At 38.7% G+C, this 25,892-nt stretch overlaps 1 protein-coding gene across 12 annotated transcripts in view; it reads left to right on the top strand.

Moving 5' to 3' along the window:
- Positions 1 to 25,892, top strand: part of LOC132198925 (CUGBP Elav-like family member 4) — a 394,396-nt gene that overhangs the window by 350,797 nt on the left and 17,707 nt on the right. For 10 of the 12 annotated variants that reach the window (XM_059623253.1, XM_059623255.1, XM_059623249.1 and 7 more), the window contains 2 exons: positions 13,542 to 13,590; positions 22,459 to 22,587. In XM_059623253.1, the coding sequence (XP_059479236.1) occupies positions 13,542 to 13,590; positions 22,459 to 22,587 (178 nt within the window). Of the gene's footprint in view, positions 1 to 13,541; positions 13,591 to 20,027; positions 20,147 to 22,458; positions 22,588 to 25,892 lie in introns of all 12 variants that reach the window. The other 2 variants (XM_059623250.1, XM_059623252.1) reach the window with 1 other exon arrangement.

Below are 25,892 nucleotides of genomic sequence, written 5' to 3'. Positions count from 1 at the left end.
TTTTATAAAATTAATTTATGTGCTAAGTTTTGTCGAAATAATTTCACAGCTCATGAATTTTGGCTGCAGCCCGCGTCCGAAACATGTAGAGCAGGATATTGTTATTTTTTTAAACAATAAAAGACTCATGCACAAAATCTATTGATGTGGAAAGCTGAATTTAAATCCAAATCAACATTTACAAACTGCGGAGGGAATTTTACTAAAATCTCTCCGTATATAAAATTAATTAATTATCAAATGAGCTTACTAATTTTTTAAATTTTATTGAGGAATTAAAAAGAAATGGGTATAATTTATTTAACTCACAAAATTGCTCAGAATTCACTCAAAATTTTTGTTGGCTATGAAAAACACGTAAGTCCGAAAGCTAAATCAATTAAAAAAAAAATAAATTAAATTGATCGACAATTCAAATTATGACAATCTTTAACTTTGGTTCGAAAATAATATTTACGTCCAATTTTCATGATTTTCCGAGCAGGTGATTCTTTTTTTCAGCAAATGAAAAACGCAGGCTGCGGACATTTTTCCTCTTTCACCGCCGACTCATCCCCTAATTGCTCTCGCACGTCTCTTTCCCTTTCTTTTGGCGGGCGGAGAAAAAGTAAATGACAAGTGCGAGAACCGCGTCGGGTGTTTTGCACAACTACAAAACGGCATCGCATCAATAAAGCACACGCTCTTCTCTCTTTCATTTGGCCGCCCTCTCGCTTTCCCACCTTTTTCTCTCTTCCTCGGCAAAAGACACACTTGGGAACTCGTAAAACCGCCGCCGCATGTATAAAACAACTCTCGCTGCTCATGATCCCCTCGGCGGCTCAAAGATTCCTCTCGCTCGTTTTCGTATAAAAGTGACGAGAGAGAGAAAAAGCGAGCGAGCAGATTTCATCAAAAATGCATTCTGGGTCTGTCGGTCGGTCTCGTCGGCGCTGCATAAAGCAATTTGCACCCTGGGCCGAGCGAGAATTTAAAGGGTGCTTCTTGGGCAGGCGCGTGCCCATGACAGCTGTCACCGCCTGTTTTCATCCCGAATCGATTCACTCTGCCGTGCCGCGCGCGCTTTTTATCTGCTCTGCAAATTTATACAAAAGCCGACCGAAATCACTCCGCGACTGCCGCTGACACGCGCGTTAATTTCTCGGCTGGAAAATATGTATGTGGAGTGAAAAAAAAATAAAACGCGAGAGCTGAGAGATGAGCAACGAAATGAAAATGAGCTGGGCGAAAAGTTTTGACCGAATCGAAATTGGAGCCGATATTGATTCATCAAATCTTTCATTTTTACTGTTTATATTTAAAAAGCAATTAAATCACATGGACAAAATAGTTTTTTGTATTAAACTTTACATTTTTTTTTTTTGTGATTGTGATTGTGAGTGTGGGTTTTTTTAAAGTGATGAGTTGCGTTGTTCAGTGTATTCCAGTTTTCCGTTTTAATTTTTTCTAAAATATTTTTAACTTGGTTTCAGAATCTGAGCGAGAAAAACAGTGCTCGGAAAACGAATTAAAGTGTCCAAATTTGAACTTTTAATTGGAAATTTTAATTCTTTTCAAAACACATTCGGGTTTCTGTTTCCAAAAAAGTTAATTGTTCCAAATAAAACTCTAAATTTAAGACAGAAAAATGTAAGATTTTGATTTATTTATTCATTTGAAACAGAAATTAAACAGAAATTCAAATCTTTTGAAAAGAATAAAAATTTCCTATGAAAAGTTGAAATTTGGATATTTAAATTTGTTTTTCAAGCAAAGGTTATGTCGCACAATTTCGGAATCCACGATAAAATTTCTTTCAGTAATTTTTTAATTATAATAAATTTATACACACAAATAAGACGATAGAAGTTCAATCAATCGACATATTAGTAAATCCTATAAATATTATGATTGGAGGGTCAACAAATATATACAAATCTTTTATCAGAGATTCAGACTGTTACGATTCAATAAAAAGAAAATTATTATTTAAAATAAAAATCATTTTAAAATAATTAAATTGTATAAAAATAAATTTAATTTAAACAAAGAAGTAAGTAATAGAATAAAACTGAAAATATTAATTAAAACATTTATTTTTTAAATTTAAATAATAATATTATCAACATCATGATATTCGCACACCGTCCTGAATTATTCCATTCATCCTGTCAACCAATAATCTGCACTTTTAAAGCATAAATAGTTTTAAATGTGATCTGAAACTATATTTGGCTGTTCCGGGGATTCAGCGGCACTAAAAGGAATTCACTTTTGAAAAGGGGAGCGGACTCTCGTAAATTGATAAATAACCGTTTGGCCGCGCGTGCGACCAGATTCGCTCCGGCGGCGCAAAGTTGCGGCGGGGATTTCGGCGGCTCACATAAAATTCGGCTCATTGGTTCCGAAAACTTTCTTCTCCTGCAAACGATATGTCCTCTGCCCATAAAAAGCTACTCCTTGGCGGCGGCACGAGGAATTTCTCGGGTGCATTTTTAAATCTCCCCGGCTTTGCTTTACGAGAGGCGGCCGCGCTAAAAGTATATAAGTCTCGGCGCTCGCACGCATTAAACCAAATTACCGTAAATAAAAGCCGCCGTATAAAATAAGCGGCCGAGCTTTTATATTATTGCTCGACTTTTCAACTCGTCACCGACGGAAATCGCCAGGAAAATATTACCAAAGAAGCGAGCTCGGCTCTTTTTCGCGCCCTCACGTGCTTGTTTATTTTTTATTTTTTTTTCTTCTCGTCAACCGCGATAATAACACACGCGGGGCTGCAAGCGACAGTCGCGCAGTCCTTTGAAGTCCAACTTGCACGCGCGCGTGGTTTGATGAGGCTGCGGTTTGCAGACTGACTTTGTTTTACGGCTGCACTCTCTTGTTGCCTTTCCAGCGCTGCCTGCGTTTCCCGGATGCGGGAAAATAAATTAGTGGCTGCAAAAGCAACACCCTGTGTCACGACCAGACTGATGTCAAAATAAAAGCTAAAAAAATAAAACAGAGCGTGTTTTTGAACTAATTTTGAAAACCCTCTGAGGGCTTCCGATCAACTTTTCAATCAAGTTAAAACTTCGTCAAAGAGCTCAAAAATATTTTCTGGATAACAAACTTGTTTAATTATTAAATATAAAAACTTTTTCGAATACAATTTTTACAATACAAAATTTAAATAATAAAGAAAAATCATAATAATAACTTTTTCATTCTTTAATTTAAATCTAAACGAAAACTTAATTTGGACAGGATTCCATTATTTATTTAGAAAAACTTTCATTTAAAATAGTTAGCAAAATAAAAAACAAATGCATTTCTTTGCACTTTAAAATTTTTCCAAGTTAAAGTTACAAAAATTATCATAGACTTGAATGAAAAAATAAATAAAAGTATCCAAAATCTAGCTTTTTTTTCCTGAATATTTCTTTGAAAAACTCAACAGGCTCTGTTTCTTCCCGTCTCAATGCTTGAACATATCCTCAATTTCTTTGTCAATTTGCTCGAATTCGCTGGTCCGAAAAATGGCATCAAGGCGGCAGAAATCAATAGAGGGGAGGACGGAAAGGAAAGATGCCACCATCCCTGCTGCTCGTCGTCGTCGCCGAACGACAAGTTTGATTAAATATAATTTAATCAGACCTGCAGAGAGAAAGAAAGATGAAGTGGATGCGCCGGGCGCGCGCGGTAAATTGAAAAGTTATTAAAAAGTTGGCTCTGCTCGGTTTGCACAAAAGCAGCGCCGAGTTCTCCACCGCCGACAAGAGAAGAGCGGATGAGTAATTCGATTTAATTTGCCGCCGCCGCAGTCGAGCTGCAGCAATATCGAAAATAAAGCCAGCGCGGATTTTTATTGTCAGCGGATTTTTTTGCCAATAACGCTAATGCACCCGACACACGGACAGACCGACCGGCCACCGACGGCTCGGCTAATGAATCGCCACTTTGCTTCGTGGAAAAATTCTCATATTGCCACCGGCACTAGCGCCAGCGAAATAAATTTTTTTTGATCATAAATAAAATACCTCGTTTTGAAGGTTTGTAGAAATCAGGGACAAGCATTTTTTTTTAAACTAATATTTATATATTTTTTAAATAAAGAACAAAAAAAATTTAAATTTAGAATGAAAGATTTAATGTTAAATGGGATTTTTAAAATCCTTGTGGTAGAATTTTGCAATCAAGGTATTTTGAATTTAAAATCGGCTTTTTCTCGATGGAGTTTGTGAGTTGTTCATGATTAAGAAAAACAATATCCTGCTCTACATGTTTCAGCTGCGGGCTGGAGCTATAATTCATGAGCTGTGAAACTAATTTGACAAGAATTAGTACAAAAATCAATCTTTAAACAATATTTTTATTCAAAATTTATAAGTTTTCGTTAAAATTATTTTGTGTAAAAATGTAAAATAAGTTTTCAATAAAAATGGTTAATTTGGGGGAAAAAACATCATGTTTTTTGTAATAATTCTTTGTCTAAATGATTTCACAGCTCATGAAATCATTGAAACGTGTAGAGCAGGATGTTGTTTTTTCTGAACAACTCTCAAAATCCACAAAGGAAAAGCTGATTTTAAATTCAAATCAGAAATCACCGTTAAAAAATCTTGATTTTTTTTGCAATTTAGCTTATTTGAAAAGAAATATCAATTTGGGATTATCTTTTTTTTCCAAATACCAAAATCTGCATCAAAATCCTTTCCTGGAAACGCAATGTGTCCCATTTCTTTTTTTTTTCCCACCACCTCTCTGATACACACCAAAATATTTTTTTTTCTTTCCCTTTGATTCGTGGCGACGGCGGTAAACAGGCAATTTACGCCCGAGAATTCAATTTTCCGGCTGCGAGATTTATCTGCGCGAATTGAAAGTGTACTTGTCACGGGGTGCGTGCTTGTGTGGGCGGACGGCGGGTGAAGGATCGCGCCTTATTCTTTCCACCTCGGGCTCTGCTCTGCCGATCGATTTTGTGTTGTGTTTTTTCATCTCTTCTCTGTGCCCGTCTCAAAGCTCAGGTGGATTTGTCTCGGCGTGCGCCTTTTGATCTCGACGCTCGAAAGCAGTCAGAAATCAAAAGACGACGACGCGCGGCAAAAGAAGAAAAAAAAAATACAAATTCCGCCGCGCGGCAAATGACGTTCTGTTGGAATTCAAAACAAAGCATAGAGATAACAAAAAGAAAGGAAAACGCACCAAATGATGCTGATTTTGAATATTTCTTCCCCTCCGTCACCGTGTCAAAATGTAAATTCTAACCAAAGTTGAAAAGAAAAAAGTTTCAAGGGGCTTTGTTTTTTTTTTTTAATAAATATTCAATTTGTCAGAAATAACACAAAAACTCTCAAAGAAAATGAAATATTTCATGTTTCAAAATGCAAATTCAAGTTTCTTATTTTGGAGTTTAATTATGTTAAATTTATGTTCATTATTGTGGGCATATCCAAATTTTAAAACTTTCATCTTTCGTTGCCAACACAAAGCGCCTGTTTTCCATCACGTAAGCAACACGCAACACATCCGAGCCGAGCAAAAAGCCCAACCTTGATTTAATTTCTGCCTTGCTCTCTTGTATTGTATTTAATCCGAAACTTAATTGAATCCACGGCGTGCGGCAAATGCAATTTCGGTGCGCATTGTGTGTGTGTGTTGCCTGCGTCGCCCGCCGCCGCATTTGCGTGGCGCTTTCTCTCTAGCTTTTGATGTGCCGCCGCCGCCGCCGCACCTTTTCCGAAATGTCGCTTTATTGAATGCACACCCGACATTGCTGGGTTTTCCTCTTGGTTGAGTTTCCACTTCATCAAGATGAAATCTCTCTCCGAGCTGCCTGCCTGCCGTGCCTGACTGACAAACAAGCGCACGCACGAGGGGCCTCTCAGCGCCGGCAAATTGAAATTCGAGCCCTTTCACGTGCGCTCACCTGCTTTCGGCTGCAATTTCGGTCCTCGATCGGCTCCGATTTCAGCCATACCAGTGCAAAATGGCGTCTCTGAATCACCTGAAAACAGCAAAACGATATCTGAATTTTGATATTAATCGGAAACTCTCGGAAACAATACAACAATCTGAGTTTGCTTGGATAATTTATTGATTTTCAAAGACCAGAAACAATTTTAAGCATGAGAAAGTTTGTCAAATAAATTACTTTTGCAATAATTGCACAAATTTAACTATTTTATTTGATTACGAAATTCATAGTAAAATCTCCGTGGTCATGATTTAATTATTTAAATATCTCCTACGTTTGCTTTTTGCCTTTTATTTTGATGAGTAGACTTTTATCGAGTGTAACATTATCGTAATTTGAGCAAACACAATCACGCTAATCGGTTGTTCGGCTGCGATTTTACATTAGAAACGCCGACGCCAGCAGAACTGTCCGTACTCGTCTGATCGATCAATCAGCTCCGCCGATTAAAAAGCAGCAGCAATTTTGCATTAGGCCAAATTGTGTTGATCCATCGGCTGGTCAGTCGAGTGTTTCGTTTCGAGTAACGCTCGGCCAGCATTCTCTGGCTCTGATGATGGTGAGTGCAGAGCAAACAACCCGTGCAGCGGCAGCAACAGCCCCCTGGCCGGCATTCATTTGTTGACACACACTTCAGCTCACTTGCTCAAATGACGCAGCAAAAACAACAATAATTTACCAGTGCTTTTTCTATCCACTTGTTTCTATTTGCCATGTGATTGACGTCACCGCCGGCGACACATGCGACTGCGTTAAAAACGATTGGATGCTCGCGCTCTTGAATCAATGAACAGACATCAAATGCTTCAAATCTGAGCTGCGATGAATGGAAAAAGCTCAGGGTCGCATGTCCGCATTCACCCGAGAGAGGACGTTTCTTTTTATAGCAGGCGCAAAGTGTATCAATGGAATTATTCAGTTTGTTTTCTGACTTGGAGAGAACTGTTGAATTAATGTTATTGAAATTTTCTTAAAATTTACAAAATTATTGACCTTTTTCAAATATATAATTTTTTGTGGTAGAATTTCACGTTTGAGGGTTGACGCATGGTGATTTGAATTTAAAATCGGCTTTTAATCGATGGGTTTTTTAGAGTTTTTAATTGTTTGTGTAAAAATGTAACTTTGAATAAATTTAATTGCCACGATAATTGAAAAGAATTTAAAAAAAATTTATTTTTTTACTGATTCTACTCAAAATTATTTCACAACTCATGAATTATGGCAGTCGAAACATGTAGATCAGGATATTGTTTTTCTTGAACAATAAGCAACTCACAAAACCCATCAAGGAAAAGGTGATTTTAAACTCAAATCACCGCATAAATTTTTTTAATTAAAACTAGAAAAAAACCGGCCAATCCTACTCAGCAAAAAAGTGTTCAAAACTTATATCATTTGTTTGATTTAGTTTTCAAAAGGTTCTGATTAGCTCTAGAAAATTTAATTCAAACTTTAAATAAGCTCAATTTTTTCTTTCCTAACTCAATTTTCAAACACGGAAGAAGTTTTGCACTCTTTCTCGACCCCGTCCGTATTTCATTCTGCACCTCGTTCCTTCTGTCCCCGGTTTAAACTGGTAAAGTGGAGATCCGCGCGTAATTTAAATTAGACGACGATGATAAATCGTGGTGACTTGTAACATTAGTCGGCTGCTGCCATATATACACGCGCGCCGCATTAAATAATGCAGCAGCGAATCTCTCTGGTGCACAATAACGTAGTACGTCGCGTATATCTCGGCTTTACATTTATTCTTATCATATTACCCGTAGGGATAAATAATGCGACGACGACGACGACCGGCGTTGCTACCGGGGAGGAGGAAGAAAGATGTGCAATACTGGAGAGTGTCCTCTCCACTCGGGCGACGGCACAATATGCATATTATAACCGGATAAACTTTGCCGGCGCGCTCGGGAGGAGAAAAAGCAGCGACGGACCCTTTCTTGCACGCTGCCCGCGCGCCGAAAACTACTTTATCTTAATAAAACTTGTGCAGCCGGAAAGAGAGGCCAAACTACCACCACTACCTACTCATATTCGTCCGACGACAAAGATTTGTAATCCCCCTTAGAAATCTCCTCTCAAAAGAAGAAATGCACGCGCCTGAATGAAATAATAATAAGACGTGCGTTCACCGTCAACTTTCTGCATAAGAAAGGAAAAAATTGAGTCACTCACCATGATTTTCCACTCGGCCGGAGAGAGGGATCTGCAGTCATTGTGGACGGAGGGGTTTTTGGAAATTCAAATCCGTCGGCAAGGACAGAGAAACTCGGGGAGAATTTCTGATGACAACCACAAAATATGACAGAAAATAATGGGTGGGTCCGAATATCAGAGAAACTTTTCTCAAGAAACGATCCTTGAGAAAAGATTCTGGAGAAACGATTCTCGAGAAAAGATTCTCGCGCAAGGATTCTCCAGGAACGTTTCTGCCTTTAAAATTCAACTAAAGAATCAGTCCTGGAGAATCCTTGCGTGAGAATCTTTTCTCCAGAATCGTTTCTCCAGAATCTTTTCTCTGATATTGGGACCCACCCAATGTGTATTCTTTGAGAAATTTATAATGGGTGGGTCCGAATATCAGAAAAAACGACTCTCGCGCAAGGATTCTCCGGGAACGTTTCTGCCTTTAAAATTCAACTAAAGAATCGTTCCTTGAGAATCCTTGTGCGAGAATCGTTTTCTGATATTCGGACCCACCCAGTATTACAATTTGCAGGAAAAATAAAAAATAATTATACAATTATGTATTCAATTTGTAAAAGGCTAAAAATTTGTGTCTCGATTTTCGCCCTTCAAAAGTTACAAACTTGACTTTGGGTAGACAGGCTTGTTTTATGATCGGTCGCGACAATGGAGGCCAGACCGATCTTCACTGGATGGAATCGCCAAAGTCACAGCACATAATACGCACCCGAGCAAAGCTGCTACTGAATATACCTGATTTTGATTTATTGCTGCGTTTCCGCGTCACCCTGCGAGGGCAGATTTGCGTCGCCCCGAAGAACAAGAAAAAATCCGCCACACTTCTCCGTTTCTCACGTGCGACATTTTATCGCTTTCCTCTCGCGCAGACTTTTATTGTGGCTAAAAAGTTCGCCGGCGGGGGAAACAATAAAAGGCAGCGTAAACCGAAATGAAATGAAATTCGAGCCCAATAAAAGAAAACAACTCTCGATTGTTTATCGATTCTCGGCGCGAAGGCAGCATGAAATCAAAAACGACAGATAGGAAGTGAGACGGTTTTTCCTCGTTTGGATCGATTTCTTCTTGGAATGATTATTTTTAGTTGAGGAAATTCAGAGTCAAAAAATATGGTGAACTTTTTGTCAGGATCCATTTTTGCATCTCTCAGCGTTCACTGGCGCCGGTGACGACGACCGTGACGTATTCGCTTTGAATATTAATGAAAAACAAGCGACATGTGAAATTAAACTAGGAGCCGGGGAAAAAATAAATTGTGCGGGGTGATGAATTTTTCATCAAGGAACAGACGGAGATTAAAACGCCAAAATTAATTTTGACCCTGAACGTGCATTATAATAATACAAAATCCATATGGGTTGAATGGAAAATGTATCAAACTTATGGGAATTTTTGGAACCAGCAATTCTCGTAAGCTAATTTTGCATGTGAATATCGCCAATCAATTAACCAGAACTTTTACTGACTATTTTCTACTATAGATTTTTTCAATTACCGTTATTTTTCAATCGAATGGACCAAATTATTAATAAATAAACTAAAATGATTCATTTAAAAAAAAAATATATAAAAATAACATAAATTTAAAAATGAAATGAATAAAATTAAATAAAATAATATTAAATAATAAATAATAAAGAAAATTAAACGAATATTAGAAATGAAGAAAAATTATTTTGACTTTCTTTTAGAGACAATAAACAAGTCATTCTTTTCCTCCGCTCTTCTTTTCCTATTCAGTCTGCTTTAAGATTAATTGCGGCTCGGCACGAAAACCTGTGGCTGGAACGACTTATGCGTGTCGTCCGCGGCTGCAACAGAATTCCTCGTGGAGTGAGTGAGCGCGTAAGTGGCGCGCCAAATGGAACGGCACGTTCGAGGCCTCGCGGCAATGTGCGCGCGTTATTCATTAAATAGTCGCTCGCGCTGTCGCCATCAAAGTTAATGAGGTAGAAAGCAGCAGCCCGAGCGCCACGGCGCTGTTGCACTCATTATCGGCCGCTCGACCGTGACTTCGCCACTTTCGGTGTTTTGCGAGCTCCACTGCCGACGGTTAATTCGCCCACTCTCGTAAAATTGAACTGATATATTTATATAAACGCACGAGAAAGGTGTTCACCCGATAAGGAGATTAAACCCAATCAGACCGCCACTTCTCCACTAATTGAGAGAATCGATAATCGTTAATATTTATAACCGGTTTAATTGCCCGATCTAATGGCAAAGTTCTTCGAATTACTTTGAATTGAAGAAGATACGGCGATATTACTATATTGCTGATCTGGTAAATCAAATTTATTGAGGTGTATGCGAGGGAGATAAACAGATCGCGCTAACAAAAGTGATTACTTTTTCAACCAATCAGATTTAAGCTTTCATTATTACTTAATTTAAACGTTTTTTTTAAATAATTTTTATTGTCTCCATAATTAAATTAGGTATTTTTTTAATTTATTTTATTTAAATACCTTTCCATATATAGCTTTTTTCCCAAAAACAATTCTTTTCTAAACATTTTTGCGACCTTTTCCTTATTACCCAATACCCAATCTCGCCTTTAACAATAATTTCTGGTCGTAAATTAGGCTCGGAAAGTGTGCAGGCTGCATCATATAAGCGGCACCAAAAGCTGCTGGAGCGGAGCCAACGAAATAAATTCTTGGGGCAGAGTTGTTAGAGGATAATTTGTCTCCGATCGGGGCCGCCCCCGATTTGCTACTCTTTATAAATGTGATGCTATCGATTCTCGGCCGTAAATCAAAAGTCGCTAGGCCGCCCGTTCTCTTTCTCCCTCTCGCACCCCCCGAGTTATTAAATAATTCATCCGATAGCTCCTCTTTCTCTCTCTCTCAATGAAAACAACATTTCGCTGGAAAAATAAATGTGACCCGAGCTAGTGTGTGTGTCGAAAGAGAAGGAAAAGAAACTTTACACCCCCGAATTCGTTAAAACTTTCGGACCATAACAAAGGGGGAGGGATTTTTTGATAAACCGCACGTCTGATACCCAATACGTCGTTAAAACTTTATTGTCGCGCGGTAATGATGCTTGCGGTTGATACTTTCGCTAGCTGGACACTCACCGCTGGGTTTCCATTTCAGATTGGATTTCCATGGCGTCGCATTTCAAAGCCAAATGGAACAGCGGACCAGAAAACTGATCGCTTTGATCCTCTGAATTTCCGACTGTCCTTTGATCTAAAAAAATAATTCACAAAAAAAAAACGATCCGCTCCCTTAACTATTTGATATTAAAACGGATTTTGATATTATTTTCTACCCCGAGGAGTTGTTTCCGTAACTTTTGAAAAATGTAAAGCTGGCGTGTTTTTGACACAGATTTAAAAATGCATCTCTCTGATGATGAAGTTTTGCAGAGAGCGTGAAAAATTCCCCTTTTTCTCTCATTTCAGCGCAACATGTTCAAGGTGATCAATCTCTCTCTCGCGCGAGTGGAAAAAAGCGCATCCAATGTTTCTGACGTTCTGCATACGAAACTAGTCACTATTTCACGCCGTCTGACTCGGCTGCAACAAATGCTGCCCTACATGCGAGTGGTGGCATCGCACGCAGGGGGAAACGTCAATAAGAAGAAGTAGCGCTCGCGAGAGAGAGAGAGAGAGAGAGAAGTAACAATAGCAAAACTTTTTCGGGCTCTCCCTGCTGCCTCGCGCCACCGAGCTTTGTTTCCTCCCCGAACTATTGTTAAGTAAAAAGCACGAGCTTCATCCCCTCAACAGCTTCGAGAGAGAGCTCCAGTATCAAACACGCGCGGCGCACACACACAAGGGCTGAAATCCGCTTTTAATCAAAGATAGAAAGAGAACTATTGGCGAGCTAGAAAAAGCTCCTAATGGAATTGAAATCGATTTTTTTCTCCATTGATGTCAAATTTCAACTAAATGCCGAAAGTCATCAAGAGTGAAAACTGATATCGTCTGTTTAATTATTATTTTTTACTTTCAAAGTCTTTTTGTTGTTTAATTAAGGTTTAAAAAAAAAACTGAGTTCTTGTTTTTGCTTGACAGAAATTTTTTAAGCTTTGAATTGGTCATTGATGACTTTACGTACTCCATACTTTTTTAATAAAGATATAAGATAATATTTAGAACAAAAATGAAAATTAAATATTTATCTCCTCTTTTTAAACACGTTTTGGTAGATTTCGTTTTTTTGTTTACACTTCTGAGAAATTTTTTAATAATAATTAATTAATCGAGGAGAAGAGAATCTGTGACGTGTAATTAATTGTGATCAGCGTATCAAGTACAGAACGCGTTGGAACTTTATAAAATAAAATACTAATTATTTATTAGTTTCAAAATGTTATGCTTGAAGTTAAATAAGCATAAACTATATTTTCTATATATTTTATAAAAATATTTAAAATATAATATATTTTTTAACATTAAATTGTATGAAAATAAATTAAAAGTTAAAAAATAACATGTAATAAGATATTTTAATATTGTATTAGTAAAATAATATATAAGTTTTACGTTCTTCGCAAATTAAGATGGTAATTTTATTTTTTGCTTCCATTATATGGTTTGAAAAAAATTGACATATTTTGTATTTTTATTTTTACTTGACAGAAATTTGTTGAGCTTTGAATCCAATTAATGACTTTACTTCATACTTTTTATAATTAAAATATTAAATCTGAAAAAGTTATTTAGAACAAAAGTTATAATTATATTGATCTCCTCTTTTAGCAAGATTTCGTTTCAAATATGACATTTTTCACATTTATTGGTGGCCTTGCAACTTTTTATGAAACAAATCCTCCGCTCCTGCAGGGATTAGCAGACTCGAAATTAAATTACGCGCCAGAAACACGGAAGGAAAATGAGTGGCGTGGCGTTGTAGCTGTCACAGTGCACACGTGTCCGCTCGCTCGCTGGCAAGACAGATGGAAATAAAAAGGATTTGGATTTAATTGCGCGCGCTGTGAAATTAGTTGTCCGCCGGGTCGTGTTCCTGCTGCCCCGCTTATGTAGTATTTTTTCCCCGAGCCGTGTGTCTCTCTTTTTATAATGATGTCAAGCCGACGCGAGGCGGCAGCTGGCCGAGGTGAAATGAGAGAATTTCGCTCGGTGACACTGACGGAGCGGCGGAGAAGACGCTGGCAGGGCGTTGCCCGCTAATTCCACAAGATAAATTCATTTATATTTATTTCGAGAAAAGGAACCAGTTTCTGTTTATTTTTCGGTAAAAGCCTTTTGCTGGAATTTCGCGAATCGCGTTCTTTGATCGGTGATGCGGTTAATTGAAAGTAGTGCTGTGATTTAAAATGCCGTTTGTTTATTAGCTGAAAGCTCATTTGAAATGTGCGCGGCTAAAAGCTTTTCGCCGAAATAAATTTTAATTGGAATGTTCTTGTGTTGCAGATGAACCGTCCTATTCAAGTCAAACCTGCAGAGAGTGAAAACCGCGGAGGTGAGTTCGTTAATTCCCAGCGCGAGACATAAATTTTACTTTTTGACAGCCGAGATCCAAATGAACACGATATATATATTTAAATGAAATTGCATTTTGATTTACATTTATTTCGTTTTCATTCGACACGTGGTGACAAATAAGTGAGGTGAGTGTGAATGATGATGGATGAGAGCTGAATAAAAAAAGCAATATAATATAAAAATAACAAACAAACTCGGGGCTGCGGCGCTGCCGATAAGCGCGACAGACACATTTCAATAAAAATCGACTTGGGATTCAATTCGGAGGGCGGAATTCGCAGATAATTTACTTTTATTAAGAACGAGGCCGTAATTTACGGCGAAACTTTTCTATTCTTGTGATTGGGGCGCGGGATAAATCTCGCATTCTCCATAAATAACCAACTTTACCTTTCAATATATTCGAGCGGCTCATCTGCGGGGAGGGGAGATGAGAAAAACAAAGTTGCTCGATTGTTGCCGGCGAGCACTTTTCTGCTGTTTTTAATGTGGTTTATGGCAGTGGGCGCGCGCGCGAACCACTTTAGCCGCCGTAATGTACACACCCCCGGCGGGGATAACGAGGAAAAATGTTTACCGTGTTCGAATTTACCGCCGCGTGCACCTTGCTCGCGGCTGAATTTACTGCGGGCGATATTTAGTCATTAACGCGCAAAACTAGCAGGGCGGAGAAGCAAAAAGAGAGCTAACGGACGCCACAAACACGCGGCCGCACGATCCTCCGCAAAAGCCGAAAGCGTTCCGCTGCATAATTACCAGGGGCCAAAACACAAATTCGGGGCTGATGTTGACCAAAAGTGCCTTTGGTTTATGAGTTTCACCTCAATCGCGTTTAATTAAATTTAATTACGTTGCCAAAAATAATTTTTCGTTACGCGGGTATGCAACCTGCTCTACATCAAGGACGAGCAGGTTGCATATCCATATTTTTGCAGGGTGATTATTTTTATTTAAATTTTATATTTAACATTCAATTTTTGATAACAATTTATTTTAAAAAGAGGCAATATTTGGACAAAACACCAATAGAAGAAATTTTGCTAAAACTTCCAAATCAAAAAGACCCTATCCTCAGCAGTGAGCCTTTAATTGATTTACGAAATGTATCAAATCAAAAATACGAATTCGATACGCATAAATTTTGCATTTAACTACTTTCACAGTCGTAATTTTCTGTTTACAATTTAATCGTTTAAATTTTCAATCAATTAAAATTGAAGTTAGTTTTATTTATGTACTTTTTCCGGTTTTATTTTCTTTTTTTACGTCGCAAGCTTTTAGGTGAATATTGAATGTCACGAGGAAGAAATAACTTTCCAAATTTAGCACTCGGATATATTATTTCTGAATCTGCTCGGATTTCCTTCCGCTCGTCATCAAAAATTTATTATTCGCCAACCGCATCTTGCTGGTGTCACATGACGCCGAGAGTCACGTTTGCGCGGCGTCCGGCGGCGTTTGTTATTAGCCAGCATTAATGACATCACGTAGCCGAAATAACCCCTGACCTCTCGTTTTCCCTCCCATCCCACCCCCGAAACGTGCCGCGTTGAAGAGCGAAACTCCTCTTTCTTGCAACGAGATAAACTCCGAATGCAAATGGATCGGGTCGATTTTCGGAGAGCCAGACTGTCCGATTGAGGCTTTAAAGTGTAATTGGACTTAAAAGGGCTGCTCGTGTCTAGCTCGTAGACTCGTTTCATTTGGACAATGGCCGACGCCGCACACACACATGTTCGTTGCTTTATTGTCGGTCGGCGGTGGCGTACGTGGTATTTAAGCAGCGAGAGCCATTTCGGGGCCAGATTACCAGGCTCCATTATTAGCAACAGTTAAGAGCCGGGCCGCCTTACGTGACCCGACACAATGGCCGGATAAGCAAAGCACTCTGATTAAAAGGAGGCCCTCCTCCGGTTTGATCTACGCGAGACAAGACACGTTCTTGAGATTTGATAAAGTAATGCTGGAATCGAATGATTACTTTCTCAAATGAAACGTTAAAGGAAAGTTAAAGAATGTCATTTGCAATTCTATTCTTTTTTCAAATTACTTTTAAATGATTTAAATACATCGGGTGGGTCCGAAAATCAGAGAAACGATTCTCGAATTGATTCTCGAGAAAAGATTATTGAGAAACGGTTCTGGAGAAGATTCTCGCGCAAGGATACTCCAGGAACGATTCTGTAATTAAATTTTAAAGTCAGAAGAGAATATTTTATTAAGAATCGTTTTTCGGGAATCGTTTCGAGAATCGCTGCTTTGATATTCGGACCAACCCATCGTTTCTTAATAATAAAAAATAAAAATGAGAAATTATAATAGAAAAAAATTACATAATATTCATTTTAAATAATGTGTGAAGCATTTTTTGAGACAATGAAAATCAAACACCAAGTTGAAAGCTCAGCACTTCAGCCACGAATCAAATCAACTCTTCTCCTCCTCCTCTCTTTCCAAACTTGGTGCTGCAGCGATTCATTTTTCACATCAGATTTTCCCGGCCCGAGGCGAATTCCGTCGTAAGCAAAACACCGCTCGCTCTCTTTCTCGGCGAGCAGCATATTTCAGGGGGCGATCACGTCGCGCTTAATCCCCGGCTCGACTTTGATAGAAATAGATTGGAAATTGTATGAAACTTATATTCCCTCTCTCGCCGCTGCTTCGCGCTCGCTCAAGTCCCCGCGGAGAAAATCCTTTTTCATCTTTCTCTTCTCGCCCAACTTTCTTGGCTGATAATCTTCAAGCCAATTACACGGCGGGTCAAAGTTCCGCCTTTCTCTCTCTCTTTCCCGCCGGCGCGGCTGCAATAATAATAACGATAATTTGCCTCTGCCACGGCCCCGGCGCTGAGGAATTGGAATTCTAACGCGACGGGAATTTGCGGAATTCTCGCTGCAGCGGAAACAATTAAACGCTCAGGCAAGGAAAATAACAAATTCTTCGTCAGCTGCAATTTTATTTTACTCTCTTGTCTCCCCCTCGCGCGTGTTTTAATAAAAATTACGGCCGGCGATATAGATAAAAAGGCGCTGACTGTAAAGTTTTCTTTCCAATTTAAGTTGACCGGAGAGCTGCAATAAAGATCCGTCGAGACTTCTTCTTCTTCTTTTCTTATACTTTTTTTCCAAAATAGGGCGCAGGCAGGAGTAGAAGAAAAGCTGACGCGGCGGGAGGAAAAAGTAAATTATTATTTACCCGTCCGTCCGTCGCCTTATCGATTCCCGGCTCTTTTGTTTGCGCGAGAGGCGCCTTCGAACCTGCCAGTGTGTTTGTGAACGTGTGTTTCGATTCTCTTTACAAAGAGTTAATTAATTTTGGCGTGTTAAGAGAAAGAGATGTGTATGCAAAAGCGCCGCGGAGGATTTGCACGCCGGATATTATGGGGCGCGGTGTTGACAAAAAGCTGAGCCGCCTTTGATCGAAGTGCAAAGGGAAAAGTGCAAAGTTCGGAGTGAAGTTGCCGGCAACCAGCAGGCGGCAAACTTGCCGCGAGTGGGTTAATTAATAATCAAGTGGCGGCAAGATTGAAATCTAATAAGCGAAGAAGCGGTCGGAGAAATATCGTGGCGGGGAGAGAGCAGGGAATTAGATTCGAGTGCAAAGCTAGACTGAAAAGTTGTGATTCCACTCGAGAGATTAATTTTGTATTCCACTTGAAAGTTCCAAGAAGGATAAAATTAAATTGAAACGTCGGTGCTTTGGGTTTAAACTGGGTTAAATTAATATTTGATTAGGAAAGTTTCACTATTGATTTTAAATTATGATTCCTCCTGCATCGGAAAAGAGAAAACTCTGAATTTTAAAAAATACCGGTTTTTTCTTATAAATAAATACGATTTGCAATCACGTAGGTCTAAAAAAGATACAAATCGATTACTTTAAGGTTTAAAAATAAAATAATAAAGTAATAAAATTGCTTTGAGGAATATTTTTGAAATTTATCACAAATTATTTGACCATTTTCATAATCAAGAACCCAAAATTTTGCACATTTTCTAGATTTTTATATTTGTGAATTAATTATTATTCACACTGGGCATTGCCGCTAATTATTTTGTTTAATCGTAATCCTTCTTTTATTTGTGGCACAATCCTTCCTGGCTTTGCCTTCGATAAATCTCAATCCTGCCAATCGGAGGCACTGCCGCGCTTAATTTGATTTCGTCCGGAATGAACGTGACGCCGCCAAGATTGGTTTTAAATCCGCGCTTAATTATTCATTCACAGCAGCGACGCGCAATAAGCAGCGACGGTTCACGCTTGAAAGGGCGCTAATTTGTTTATTTATTAACCGGCGCCCTTTGTGCGAATTCGCGCAGCATTGTCTGGTGTGCGAGTGAAATTCGGGCGGCAGCAGGTGCGGATGACACACCGCAGCTCATGAACATAATCCGCCCCCGCAACCGACGAGAGTGTGCAAAACGATGAAAAGGAAATAGAGAAAAGCTGAGAGAGAGAGAAAGAGAAAGATCGCCGTCCCGTAAAAGTGAATTATGAATTCTTTCAACGCGGAATGCTAATTATTTACCGGCACTGTGACGCCTTTTCGAGGTAAACTTTTAACTCTGTAGATGCGAGGAAAACCTGATTTATTATTTATTTTTATAAAACTGATATAAATAATTACAAAAAAAAATCTTGAAATTATTATTTTCCTTTTTAAAATTATTCTTAAGTTTTGTGAAATAGTAGGAAATTAAACAAAGGAGAATAAAATAATTAGATAATTTACAAATAAATACTGTATTATAAATTTTTTTGCAATCTTGATATGCAATTAATCCAATATTCCATGTTGAATAATTCAAGCATTCCCCGTGGAATTTATAAAACCAACTTTCAAATAAGATTTGGCGGAAATTCCCACATGCGTGCAGGATTTGCGTGTCCCATGTTAGGATTAAAAGTTTGAACGTCCGGGTCAGCGTCGGCCACTGCAAATAATCATTTAATTCCCACACTCATCTGTGCAAATTCACATTTTACCGACGATGATAATAATAATTACTATCTGCGCGGCAGCAGGAATCGGCGGCGGCAACAACGGTGCGGCGGCATCTCAATTTACAAACTCGTTAGCCGCGCGTACCCTTCGGGGGATTAAACCTCGTTACGTGTGCGTCCACATCACATCCCTCCGCCGCTGCTTTTTATCCCTCGGATGATGTATGGATGGACCGACGACGACGGTCGGCTGCTGGCTCTCTTTGATACAAATATTTGCAGTTACAATATATTCCGACCGATATGGAGCCATGAATCACGCACCGACGAGCCACTCGTTTGCATTCGATGGCGGAACAGGGGCAGCGAGCACATTTTCCCATCGGGGCGAGGGTCGAAAGTTGGTGTTGCTCTTCAAGAGAACGGTCTTTAGAACAAGATTTCTCAAGCAGCGAAATTGAAATCCGTGTTGACCTCCTAGAATTACAAGCGAAGGCACTTCACGTTTTTTGTCCATGGAGTTGCTTCGAATTTCATGATTTGAAACAAACTTGTTTTTTATAAGGACCTAAAAAAACAAGAAAGAATCAAATTAACTTCACACCATTTTTTTAACTATAATTTCAATTTTCATAAATTTTTACTATCAGAAGGATTAATTTTGCCACTCTTTAAATATATTTAAGAAATAATAAAAGTTAATGGATTATTCAACCAATCCAATGTCCTCAATCCCCACCACAATACAGAGCTACCAACTTTTTTGAAATATTTTTTTTCTGAATTAATCGATATTTAATTGTTCTTTATGATTAACAAATCAAACTAATCGGAAACGACGTCTCTGTATCTCTCATTCAAAACGGATCGAGTTGCGAAACTTGCGTAAATTTTTATTAGATCGTGAGCTCAGCAATTTTGCTCCGCTCCGGTGGTGCACCTGGATAATAATTGGAGGCTCGTATGTCGGCAGATAAAATTTTACGCAGAGCCGCCGCCGGCGGGCCAACTTTGATGGCAAGGTTATGGGGCGGTCGGGCATCTCGTTTTATATACGGGAGACGAAACCACGCGAGTAAAACGTTTCACTTAATTATCCCGAAGGCTAATTAAGTATACGGGGCATAAAGTTTAAAGAGGAAACTTTGCATCTCTCGATCGATGAAAATTAATTTCTGAAATTAAATTAAGAATCTGTGAGTGTGATTGATATACGAGAAGGTTTTGTTTGTCTGTGTGTGCGGTTGTGTGTCCTTTTGGTACGACTTTGTGCGGCTTCAGACGATGACAGCACGAATATATATTTTCAATTTTTATTTCCATCAAAAATTGCGTGTTTCTCTTCGCAAATCCAAAATACTTAGAATAGATGAAGAAAAAAAATACAATCCCCCATGTTTCTCCTCGTCGTTGTGACTTGGTCTTGAAAGAGTTAGAGAAATTTTGGTTTTGTTTGGGTATTTCTTGCAGACGATCAGCCGTTGTAAGAGGCACTCGCTCTCACTCACTCAGGCACCGCCCGAACTACTTCTTGACTTCTGCGAGTTTGGAAGTAGCGCGCCCACCCACCCGCCATGTGTGGTGAACAGGTAAAGCGCCCCCCTTTTCGATCGCAGCAACCACCTTTTTGACTTTGTTCTTTTTTCCTTAATTAAATATTTTATCAATTTTTCTCATTGTCACACGTTTAACGCTTCCTCAAATTACATAAATTTTATTTTGAGCTCGCCAGATTTTTTATGATTTCCTCGTAACTCTGTTGTGTCAATATCTTTCTCGTTTCGTTATGTACGTTGTATTTCCATCTATAGATCTTTCTCTCTTTCTATCTCTCACACACGCACCTTCTTCCCGTCCCTTTTCCGAGCGGCGCGACGCAGAGGAAAAAGCAGCCGTGGTGTCACATGCAGAAAATTGCGCCGATATTATTTACGCGTCGACTTTTATGGTCGCTCGCGCGCGTATATAAAAAAAAAGGCGGAACGTAAAATGTGTCATGTTAAGTAAAAATGATCTCCCTCCGATGCCTTTTCGAAGCCTTTCGACGTAGAAAAAATGAAAATTTACGCGCTGCGATTTTTCCTCTCGTCGTGCCGCCGACAGTCTAAACCCCAAAAAGGTGAGTCTCTCGATCGTTTTCACGTTGACGTTGTTTTCAATGGGCGTATATATTTTTACTTTTATTATTTTTCCACGTGACTCCTTATAGAGTAGAGGTCATTATTATTATTCCAAACGTTAGATTTATGCTTTATTTCTTTGTTTTTTTAACGAATTCACTACCAAACACCACAACCACCACCACCACCACATTGCTAGTTATAAATAAAAGTAATAAAAATGAAACACCTTTCGCAATTGCGTGGGTGTTCATATATCCATCCACCACCAATCGACGCCTCTAGCTCGACGCAATATATAAAACTCAATTATTTTTTCATACCCTCCATTGCGACTCTCACGTTTTTATATACACGCATTTTTGTCTTAATTTATAAGGACATTATTTTTTTAACCATCTTTTACAGCATACAATGTTTTATTATATACAATGGAATTATTATCTCATATTATATTGCTGTTGTCGTACGTAATTTTATACATCCTCACTATAAGTGTGTGTCTCGTACCACCCTACTATGATATATAAATTAAATTACATAATACATGCTATTTTTTTCCATATAATTAAATGTGTATGTCATGTTTGTCGTTGTGCGATGTTTGTATGCGTGCTGCTGAGATGATGTAATAAAATGAAAAAAAAATTATATACATATTAACAGTAACTTTGGCATAAAAGAGAGGAAAATTTCATTGTAAGTGTCTTTATGAAGGATAGTTTTGTGTATGTCGTGCTGCATCAACTTTTTAGTTCAGATGTCACCCGCGTCGAGCCACACTAAACTTGATATTATTTTTTATTTCACAATCAGATCAGTAAATATTGATTAATATTTTAAATAAATACTAATTTCAATTTCAAGAGCAGCCATATGTTTAATTTAGGTTAATATTCAAAGATAGATTTGATTAATTAAAGACAAAATCGATAGTGCTGCCATCTACATTAATTTGATGTGGATGGCAGCACTATCGATTTTGTTTCTGGAAAATTTTGATGATTTCCACAGAATTCAATCATTTCACATTTTAAGTGACAAATATCCAATATTTTCCAGTACATTTCAATTCAAATTCGATCAATTTATAGTTGCAAAATAAGATAACTTCAGCTTCCGATTAGTTCCAAGGGAGTTGTAAAAGCAATCAAGGATGAGTGTGGCTCGATATTACTAGAATTTTCTATATCTCTGTCGTGACCACTAGATAGCAGGAAAAAAAACTTTACCGTGCAATTTCATCCTTCAACTGCGCGCGCGACTCGATGGATTTGCTCGTTCTCGCGACTCGTGATTTAATTTCCAATTAATTCCCGCGGGCGTCGTCATCAATTCCACCGCCATAAATGAATAAATCACGAGCGCATTAATTACGCGACAGTCGCAGAACGAACGAATCCAGCGGCGTACGTATCACTATCGGCATTAGTGTTGATGATATTTGGCGAGCGACCGGGGCATATGCATACGAGAGTGCGTTGCACGTACATGAAATATTGATCATCCCCGCCGTGTGTGAGTTTAATTAGCCCCGTGAGAATGATTAGCGGCTAAAAATTTAATGCGACACCTGTTGGGTCATGAAATTTTCAATTACAGCGTCGCCGTAAATAAGTAATCGCTACGCTGCTGCGCCGGGGGGTTGCAACGCACTCGTCTCGTGTATATGCACAGTCGCCGTCCAACCGTTCATTCATCACCTCCTCTCGTACTCTTGCTCTCTCGTCCACCCGCACACACGAAGTCCGCCTCTAATGGTTGTCTTTTTGCTTTGACAGAAGAACGCAAGCTTTTCGTGGGTATGCTAAGTAAGCAACAGACTGAAGAGGATGTTCGACAGCTTTTCACGCCATTCGGAACAATAGAAGAGTGCACGATTCTCAGGGGACCCGACGGAGCTAGCAAAGGTGAGAGAGAGAGTGACTGTGCCATGTGTGTTTCCTCCTTTTGTTTTATCATCTCCTTCTAGAAAGCGAGCAGAGGTCAAAGAACCAGGCTTATTTGCCTACATCGAATGGGAAATGTTTCTGAAAAATAACTCAAATTTCCCTGATTCGAGAACTGATGTTCAATCTAAAACACAAATTTGGAAACTGCAAAGAAATTTATCATTGATGAATACCTTTTTTTGTTAAATTTGAGACGATTTTCTGTTCAGTAAAACGAAAGGTCGCAGGTTCAAGATTTGAGTGGTGGCAAATTCAAATCTGCAACTGATCACCTGTCGCACATTTCTGCAGACTTGATAACCCCAAAATTTACAGCTATTTCTTTATTATTATATTTAAATTCTTTGTCCAAATTGTTACATTACATTGTTTATATTAAATTGCTGACAACAATTTATTTGAAAAGTAAGGAATTTTTTGACAAAACGGCACCACCACTAGCAAGTATTTTGCTAAAGACAGGGCCAGATCAGGGCGCTGAGCCTCGTTGTTGTGATTTTATTTTTAAATGAAATAAAAAAATTTATTTTAACTTCAATAATTACCTTGTATGCAAAACTTCTAGATTTATATATTCTACGTAAAAATAAACCAATATTTTATTTTACAATACATATTTTTTTTATGCGCAAAACGCAAAAGTTATAAATTTGGCCATTTTTCCGGTACAATATTTAAATGCGCAAGAGTTACGTGACCCAGTTTTTCATTTATTATTCAAACACTCGAAATTATACTTGAAATGTTATCCATGTGCAAATTACAAAAGATTCAGTCCGTTGAATTTCCCTCACATTTTTTTCTTCGTTAACGCACTGGGTGGAAAATACTGCTCCACTTATTTTAATACCAAACTCGGCGTGTTTTTTTTTCCTCGGCACCCTTTTCCGCACAAAATTCTAGTTTGCGGCCGCGCAAATGGAAATAATCACCACTTTGAGACGGCAAAGACTCGAGCACTCGCCTGCGTTCATTAAAATTTTAATTTCTCGGCCGATTTTCCCTTAACTTGGCAAGTAGGTCGACGCCGTTTCGCCATTAAAAATATCCACCGACCGCGTTGCGAGGTGAATAATAAATAAATCATGCACCTCCTCTCCTGCACCGCCGCTTGCCAATCAGTGCACCCTCGTGATTTATGGCGCAAGTTGCGATGGTCGGTCTTAATCTTAATACGAATTTGATGATAAATAGCCGCCGGCTGCCGAGCGAGAGAGAGAAACAATGCCTAATGAAAAGAAGAAGCTCTCGCCCGTCCCGTGTGCATGAGTTATATAATATTATACGGAGCGAGAGATACATTAATCAAAGACTCATCACTGTTTAAATGAATTACGACCCTTCTCGGCGCTCGTCCGAATTAGAGAACCGAGAGTCTAATAATTTATTACTCTCTGCTCGGCTCATCTGCGCGCCCTGCATGCACACGGCCGGCTAATTACGGCCGCTGCCAACTCGCGAAAACGCAAAAACAGCTGCTGCACCCGCTCCATCAGTGCAGAACAAACAGCCAATTGCTGCCGGCGCGATGCTTTTCCCATTTGCGAAAGTGCCAAGTTGGCCTCGCGAATCTGTTGATCATTTTTTTACCATTCCCAGCTAAAGCGAATTTGATTACTTCTTAATTCATTTAAACAGATTTTCACCATCATGCAGCAGTTAATTTTGTTTTTAAATTATAATTTGGATAAAACAGATAGATTTTTAGAATTTATTATAATTTTTCAACCATGCGAGCTTTCAGAATTTAAATGCAGTTAAATAGCTCATTTGAATTGAAATCATAGATTAAGATTAATTATTTCACTCACAATGCAAAATTTATCTGCTGAAATAAAAAGTTTATTATCATTAGTAGCAAAGTTTCATTTTTATTAGGTAATTACTGCTCAAAGAAATCTTAAATACTCTAAAAAATTATAATTTGAATCTTACAAAAGAGATAAGGACAAAAATATAAGTGATAAGAACAATTGGAGCAAAAACCAAGTCACTGCGACACATGCGGTCTTTATGATCTCGGTTTTTAGCAAAATTCGTGCCGTTTTGTCCAACAATACCTTTCTTTTCAAATAAATTGTTTTCAAAAATTTAATGTAACAATTTTGACAAATAAACAACAATAATAATAAAAGAAGAGAAAGATAATTTTAAAAAATTGTAAAAGTCAATAAATATTTTTGTTTAAATAATTTAAAATTGACAATGAGAATAAACCGTGTTTTAACGGAAAGGGTTAAGGATAAGGTTCTACTATTTTTATTAAAAAAGAATTAATAATCGTAGATATTTATTCAAATCATTCATGAGTTTCGCCAATAATCCGCTTTTGATCAAAAGCAACAAGTAGACATGCAGCAATAAAATTATTGATGATGAAAAACGCTTTCAACTCGCGGTCTTTTGAAAAATAACCAGCCTCGTCGTTTTCAAATTTTGCCAACCCACCATAAAAACCCCACAGCCAGCTTAATGAAAAAGTTTTCGCCAGCGTGCGTATTTAATTTTGCCACTCGACTGCACTCGACTGAGCGGCGGAATTGAATCAGGCACGAATGAACTCTCCGGCATTATGTTGCTCGGCAGAAAACATACACATTATTCTCGCGTGACCTGCTCTTTGATGTGCCGCGCACCTGTTGTGGCCTCCCACCTGAAATCTTCTTAGCGCACAAAGAAGAAATAAAAAAAAAATAAAATAAATCCCCTCGGGCCCAATTCGAAATAAGCCGATTTGGAGAAAAAGGAAAAAAATACGTGTGTATAAAAATAAAAAACGCTCTTTGTCCCGGGTCGCAATTATTCCCGCGAATTCAGGTGGAAACGAACGCGATGAGAAACTCTCCATTCACGCCGATCATTTTGATTCGGTGATTATTATGTAAATTTCGCATCCGTGCCACGCCGGCGTTATTAAACCGCACGTATGCAATCCCGCAGCGCTGCACTTTGTAATAATAATAACAAGGCCGCCGCGGGCAAAATGAATATACACATACATAGAACGCACATACACCGACGGAGCTGAACGTACATCCGCACGGTGAAGAGAGAATGCCGTCGTGATTGGCAATTGAATTTGGCCGCCGCATGCATAACTAATTTCCCCTCGAATATTAAACCGGCGGCGGTGGAGAGTGCGCATGCAAGCCGAACCACAACTCGCTTGCTGCGGTCTCGACCGAAATGCCGCTTAATTGAGTTTTGATTGCAAAATTCACCATGGATCACATTTTTTTCTTCTAAATTCCACAAAGGTGAAA

This window comes from Neocloeon triangulifer, unplaced genomic scaffold, assembly GCF_031216515.1.
Source record: "Neocloeon triangulifer isolate White Clay Creek 2 clone unplaced genomic scaffold, ASM3121651v1 ptg000013l, whole genome shotgun sequence".
Classification (NCBI taxonomy): Eukaryota; Metazoa; Arthropoda; class Insecta; order Ephemeroptera; family Baetidae; genus Neocloeon; species Neocloeon triangulifer.
The sequence above is the reverse complement of the archived record's forward strand: the minus strand, read 5'-3'. Positions and strand labels throughout refer to the sequence as shown.